General features: G+C 50.4%; 1 protein-coding gene across 1 annotated transcript in view; it reads left to right on the forward strand.

Moving 5' to 3' along the window:
- LOC143287956 (sodium-dependent serotonin transporter-like) overlaps window positions 1-7,500 on the forward strand; it is a 113,527-nt gene that overhangs the window by 83,816 nt on the left and 22,211 nt on the right. Inside the window, exons 4-6 of the mRNA XM_076596200.1 lie at window positions 1,520-1,704; window positions 4,303-4,340; window positions 7,484-7,500. The exon at window positions 7,484-7,500 is cut by the window's right edge and continues 122 nt beyond it. Coding sequence (XP_076452315.1) covers window positions 1,520-1,704; window positions 4,303-4,340; window positions 7,484-7,500 — 240 coding nt within the window. The remainder of the gene's footprint in view (window positions 1-1,519; window positions 1,705-4,302; window positions 4,341-7,483) is intronic.

Genomic DNA, 7,500 nt, shown 5'->3' on the forward strand with positions numbered 1-7,500 from the left:
CAGATAGCTGACTAACTAAATACAATAAACAAACAGCTGACTAACTAAATACAATAAACAAACAGCTGACTAACTAAATACAATAAACAAACAGCTGACTAACTAAATACAAGAAACAAACAGCTGACTAACTAAATACAATAAACAAACAGCTGACTAACTAAATACAATAAACAAACAGCTGACTAACTAAATACAATGAACAAACAGCTGACTAACTAAATACAATGAACAAACAGCTGACTAACTAAATACAATGAACAGATAGCTGACTAACTAAATACAATAAACAAACAGCTGACTAACTAAATACAATAAACAAACAGCTGACTAACTAAATACAATGAACAGATAGCTGACTAACTAAATACAATAAACAAACAGCTGACTAACTAAATACAATGAACAGATAGCTGACTAACTAAATACAATAAACAAACAGCTGACTAACTAAATACAATAAACAAACAGCTGACTAACTAAATACAATAAACAAACAGCTGACTAACTAAATACAATAAACAAACAGCTGACTAACTAAATACAATAAACAAATAGCTGACTAACTAAATACAATAAACAAACAGCTGACTAACTAAATACAATGAACAGATAGCTGACTAACTAAATACAATAAACAAACAGCTGACTAACTAAATACAATGAACAGATAGCTGACTAACTAAATACAATAAACAAACAGCTGACTAACTAAATACAATAAACAAACAGCTGACTAACTAAATACAATAAACAAACAGCTGACTAACTAAATACAAGAAACAAACAGCTGACTAACTAAATACAATAAACAAATAGCTGACTAACTAAATACAATAAACAAACAGCTGACTAACTAAATACAATAAACAGATAGCTGACTAACTAAATAAAAGAAACAAACAGCTGACTAACTAAATACAATGAACAGATAGCTGACTAACTAAATACAATAAACAGATAGCTGACTAACTAAATAAAAGAAACAAACAGCTGACTAACTAAATACAATGAACAGATAGTTGACTAACTAAATACAATAAACAGATAGCTGACTAACTAAATACAAGAAACAAACAGCTGACTAACTAAATACAATGAACAGATAGCTGACTAACTAAATACAAGAAACAAACAGCTGACTAACTAAATAAAAGAAACAAACAGCTGACTAACTAAATACAAGAAACAAACAGCTGACTAACTAAATACAATGAACAGATAGCTGACTAACTAAATACAATGAACAGATAGCTGACTAACTAAATACAAGAAACAAATAGCTTACTAAATAAATACAATAAACAAACATACATAAGATAAAATATGTAAAAAATGAAAATAAGAATAGAACAAAACTGATGAATAGATATGCAAATACAAGGAAATAAACCAATGATTTTTTTTTTTTGATTTTTTTTTTTAATTATCTAATTTACTCGTGTTTTACTGTTGTTGTTTTTCTGTCCGATGACCACACAACCACCACCACCACCACCACCCACCACCACCCCCACAGGCACGGGCATCGCCATATGCGTCATGACCACCTTCGTGGCCTGGTACTACAACACCATCATTGCCTGGGCCGTGTACTTCTTTGTCTCCTCCTTCCGGGACGTTCCTCCATGGCTGAGCTGCAACAACACCTGGAACACCGACAACTGCACCACCTTCCGCGACCGTATCATCCCCAAGATCGACGTCTGCAGCCTGCAGGTGAGAGGGATGGGGCAGGGGGGAGTAGGGGGAGGAGGAGGGGGGGAGGAGGAGGAAGAGGAGGAAGCGAGGAACAGGAAGAGGGGAGGGGGAGTAGGGGGAGGAGGAGGGGGGGAGGAAGAGGAGGAAGAGGAGGAAGCGAGGAACAGGAAGAGGGGAGGGGGAGTAGGGGGAGGAGGAGGGGGGAGGAAGAGGAGGAAGAGGAGGAAGCGAGGAACAGGAAGAGGGGAGGGGGAGTAGGGGGAGGAGGAGGGGGGGGAGGAGGAGGAAGAGGAGGAAGCGAGGAACAGGGAGAGGGGAGGGGGAGTAGGGGGAGGAGGAGGGGGGGAGGAGGAGGAAGAGGAGGAAGCGAGGAACAGGGAGAGGGGAGGGGGAGTAGGGGGAGGAGGAGGGGGGGAGGAAGAGGAGGAAGAGGAGGAAGCGAGGAACAGGAAGAGGGGAGGGGGAGTAGGGGGAGGAGGATGGGGGGAGGAAGAGGAGGAAGAGGAGGAAGCGAGGAACAGGGAGAGGGGAGGGGGAGTAGGGGGAGGAGGAGGGGGGGAGGAGGAGGAAGAGGAGGAAGCGAGGAACAGGGAGAGGGGAGGGGGAGTAGGGGGAGGAGGAGGGGGGGAGGAAGAGGAGGAAGAGGAGGAAGCGAGGAACAGGGAGAGGGGAGGGGGAGTAGGGGGAGGAGGAGGGGGGGAGGAAGAGGAGGAAGAGGAGGAAGCGAGGAACAGGAAGAGGGGAGGGGGAGTAGGGGGAGGAGGATGGGGGGAGGAAGAGGAGGAAGAGGAGGAAGCGAGGAACAGGGAGAGGGGAGGGGGAGTAGGGGGAGGAGGAGGGGGGGAGGAGGAGGAAGAGGAGGGAAGCGAGGAACAGGGAGAGGGGAGGGGGAGTAGGGGGAGGAGGAGGGGGGGAGGAAGAGGAGGAAGAGGAGGAAGCGAGGAACAGGGAGAGGGGAGGGGGAGTAGGGGGAGGAGGAGGGGGGGAGGAGGAGGAAGAGGAGGAAGCGAGGAACAGGGAGAGGGGAGGGGGAGTAGGGGGAGGAGGAGGGGGGGAGGAAGAGGAGGAAGAGGAGGAAGCGAGGAACAGGGAGAGGGGAGGGGGAGTAGGGGGAGGAGGAGGGGGGGAGGAGGAGGAAGAGGAGGAAGCGAGGAACAGGGAGAGGGGAGGGGGAGTAGGGGGAGGAGGAGGGGGGGAGGAGGAGGAAGAGGAGGAAGCGAGGAACAGGGAGAGGGGAGGGGGAGTAGGGGGAGGAGGAGGGGGGGAGGAGGAGGAAGAGGAGGAAGCGAGGAACAGGGAGAGGGGAGGGGGAGTAGGGGGAGGAGGAGGGGGGGAGGAGGAGGAGGAAGAGGAGGAAGCGAGGAACAGGGAGAGGGGAGGGGGAGGAGGAGAAGGAGGAAGGGAGGAGGGGGGTTAAAAACCGCAACAATAGTGGTTCAGGGGAGTCTTTGTGTGTGTGTGTGTGTGTGTGTGTGTCTGTGTGTCTGAGTGTGTGTGTCTCCATTACTCTGTGTGTGTGTGTGTGTGTGTGTGTGTGTGTCTGTGTGTGTGTGTATCCGTTACTCTGTGTGTGTGTGTGTGTGTGTGTGTGTGTGTGTGTGTGTCTGTGTCTGTGTGTCTGAGTGTGTGTGTCTCCATTACTCTGTGTGTGTGTGTGTCTGTGTGTCTGTGTGTCTGAGTGTGTGTGTATCCGTTACTCTGTGTGTGTGTGTGTGTGTGTGTGTGTGTGTGTGTGTGTGTGTGTCTGTGTCTGTGTCTGTGTGTCTGAGTGTGTGTGTCTCCATTACTCTGTGTGTGTGTGTGTGTGTGTGTGTGTGTGTGTGTGTGTGTGTGTGTGTCTGTGTCTGTGTCTGTGTCTGTGTCTGTGTGTCTGAGTGTGTGTGTCTCCATTACTCTGTGTGTGTGTGTGTCTCTGTGTGTGTGTGTGTGTGTGTGTGTGTGTGTGTGTGTGTGTGTGTCTGTGTCTGTGTGTCTGAGTGTGTGTGTATCCGTTACTCTGTGTGTGTGTGTGTGTGTGTGTGTGTGTGTGTCTGTGTCTGTGTCTGTGTGTCTGAGTGTGTGTGTCTCCATTACTCTGTGTGTGTGTGTGTCTGTGTGTCTGTGTGTCTGAGTGTGTGTGTATCCGTTACTCTGTGTGTGTGTGTGTGTGTGTGTGTGTGTGTGTGTGTGTGTGTATGTGTGTGTGTGTCTGTGTGTCTGAGTGTGTGTGTCGCCATTACTCTGTGTGTGTGTGTGTGTGTGTGTGTGTGTGTGTGTGTGTGTGTGTGTGTGTGTGTGTGTGTGTGTCCCTCACTGTGTGTGTGTGTGTGTGTGTGGGTGTCTGTGTGTCTGTGTGTCTGAATGTGTGCGTCTCCATTACTCTGTGTGTGTGTGTGTGTGTGTGTGTGTGTGTGTGTGTGTGTGTGTGTCTGTGTGTGTGTGTGTGTGTGTGTGTGTGTGTGTCAGGCCACACTGAGGAACCTGACGGACACTGACCACGACATGACCACGGCCAGCTTCCAGCAGCTGGGCGAGCAGAGGTCGGTCAACGTGACCCTCAACGAGACGCACGTGCTGGTGGAGACCTGCCACAAGGAAACCCAGGACGTGGACCACAGCCAGGAGTTCTACTCTTCAGCAGCTTCCACAGAGTTCTTCGAGTGAGATCTGTGATGGGGGGTCTGGGGGGTTTGGGGCGGGGGGGGGAGGGAGGAGGCTTCAGTTTCAGTTTCAGTAGCTCAAGGAGGCGCTACTGCGTTCGGACAAATCCATACAGGCTACACCACATCTGCCAAGCAGATGCCTGACCAGCAGCGTAACCCAACGCGCTTAGTCAGGCCTTGAGAAAAAAAAAATGATCATAATAAAATAAATAAATAAATAAAATAAGTAAATAAATAAATAATAGATAAATACATAAAAAGAACTACTAATAATAATAATATTTATAAGGTGGAAAAACTTGATGAAGTCAACTATAAGCGTACAAAAATAAATAAATGAATACTACTACTACTACTACTACTACTACTACTAATAATAATAATAATAATAAAATAAAAAATAAATTAACATTAAAATTTTTAAAAATAATAAATAAATAAATAAATAAATAAATAGAATAAAATAAATAAATAAATGAATAAATAAACAAATAAAGACAAGGGAGAGGGGGGAAGTCGGAGAGAGAAAAAAAAAGAGGTTTCAGTGTCTCAAGGAGGCGCCACTGCGTTCGGACAAATCCATTTACGCTGAACCCCATCTACTAAGCAGTTGACAGACCAGCAGCATAACCCAACGCGCTCAGTCAGGCCTTGAATGCTTGCTGGATATACTTGTGTACCTATCAGAGTGGATTTCTTCGACGGAATTTTTGCCCAGAGAACAACACTCTCGTTGCCATGGGTTCTTTTTCAGTGCGCCAAGTGACGGGCGCAATAGCCGAGTGGTTAAAGCGTTGGACTGTCAATCTGAGGGTCCCGGGTTCGAATCACGGTGACGGCGCCTGTTGGGTAAAGGGTGGAGATTTTTCCGATCTCCCAGGTCAACATATGTGCAGACCTGCTAGTGCCTGAACCCCCTTCGTGTGTATATGCAAGCAGAAGATCAAATACGCACGTTAAATATCCTGTAATCCATGTCAGCGTTCGGTGGGTTATGGAAACAAGAACATACCCAGCATGCACACCCCCGAAAACGGAGTATGGCTGCCTACATGGCGGGGTGAAAACGGTCATACACGTAAAAGCCCACTCGTGTGCATACGAGTGAACGCAGAAGAAGAAGAAGAAGTGCGCTAAGTGCGTGCTGCACACGGGGCCTCGGTCTATAGTCTTACCCGGATTGACTGGATGCTTAGTTCAATTCTCCAGTCAACCTTGGGAGACAGTGCGAGAGCGGGATTCGAATAGAAACTGAAAAAGAGAAGTAGGAGGGAGAAGGGGGGGGGGGGGCTGGGGGGGGGGTAGGAGCGAGATGAGGGAGAGGGGGGAAGGAGGAGGGAGAGGGGGGAAGGAGGGAGAGGGGGGAAGGAGGAGGGAGAGGGGGAAGGAGAAGGGAGAGGGGGGAAGGAGGGAGAGGGGGAAGGAGGAGGGAGAGGGGGAAGGAGGAGGGAGAGGGGGGAAGGAGGGAGAGGGGGAAGGAGGAGGGAGAGGGGGGAAGGAGGGAGAGGGGGGAAGGAGGAGGGAGAGGGGGAAGGAGAAGGGAGAGGGGGGAAGGAGGAGGGAGAGGGGGAAGGAGAAGGGAGAGGGGGGAAGGAGGAGGGAGAGGGGGGAAGGAGAAGGGAAAGGGAGAGGGGGGAAGGAGGAGGGAAAGGGAGAGGGGGGAAGGAGAAGGGAGAGGGGGGAAGGAGAAGGTAGAGGGGGGAAGGAGAAGGTAGAGGGGGGAAGGAGAAGGGAGAGGGGGGAAGGAGGAGGGAGAGGGGGGAAGGAGAAGGGAAAGGGGGAAGGAGAAGGGAGAGGGGGAAGGAGAAGGTAGAGGGGGGGAAGGAGAAGGGAGGGGGGAAGGAGAAGGTAGAGGGGGGGAAGGAGAAGGGAGAGGGGGGGAAGGAGAAGGTAGAGGCGGGAAGGAGAAGGGAGAGGGGGAAGGAGAAGGTAGAGGCGGGAAGGAGAAGGGAGAGGGGGAAGGAGAAGGGAGAGGGGGAAGGAGAAGGTAGAGGGGGGGAAGGAGAAGGGAGGGGGGAAGGAGAAGGTAGAGGGGGGAAGGAGAAGGGAGACGGGGGAAGGAGAAGGGAGAGGGGGAAGGAGAAGGGAGAGGGGGGAAGGAGGAGGGAGAGGGGGGAAGGAGGAGGGAGAGGGGGGAAGGAGGAGGGAGAGGGGGGAAGGAGGAGGGAGAGGGGGGAAGGAGGAGGGAGGGGGGATTTTTCCTCCTCCCACTCTTCCTCCTTCTACAACAAAATCTACTACAACTACAACTACAACTACATTTCAAGCATTGCTGCTGATGCAGGTATTTTTCTCCAAATCTTCCTCCTCTTCCTCCTCCTCCTCTTCCTCTTCCTACTCCTCCTCCTCTTCCTCCCCCTCCTCCTCCTACTACTACTACTGGTGCTGTGTTTTTTTCTCTCCTCCTCCTCCTCCTCCTCCTCCTACCACTGCCACTACTACTTCTAACAGCACCACCATCGCCACCACCACCACCACAACTACTACTAACACCACCACCACCACCACCACAACTACTTCTAACAGCACCACCATCGCCACCACCACCACCACAACTACTTCTAACAGCACCACCATCGCCACCACCACCACCACAACTACTTCTAACAGCACCACCATCGCCACCACCACCACCACAACTACTTCTAACAGCACCACCATCGCCACCACCACCACCACAACTACTTCTAACAGCACCACCATCGCCACCACCACCACCACAACTACTTCTAACAGCACCACCATCGCCACCACCACCACCACCACTACTACTACTACTAACACCACCACCACCACCACAACTACTACTACTACTAGCGCCAACACCCTCCCCACCACTATTACTGTTACTGCAACCACCACCACCACTACTACCACTACCACCACCACCACCACCACCACCACAACCAACACCACCACTACTATTATTACCACCACCAACCACAACCACCACTACTACCACCACCATCACTACTATTACTACCACCACCACCACACCACCACCGCCACCATCACCACCACCACCACCACCACCACCACCATCACCACCACAACACCCACCACCACCCCTCCCCACCCGCACCCCACCCACCCCCTCCCCAGCAGCAGGTGATGATGAAGCCAGGTGTGCCGTGTTCCAGACGGGAGGTGCTGCAGA

Source organism: Babylonia areolata, chromosome 12 (genome assembly GCF_041734735.1).
Source record: "Babylonia areolata isolate BAREFJ2019XMU chromosome 12, ASM4173473v1, whole genome shotgun sequence".
Taxonomy (NCBI): Eukaryota; Metazoa; Mollusca; class Gastropoda; order Neogastropoda; family Buccinidae; genus Babylonia; species Babylonia areolata.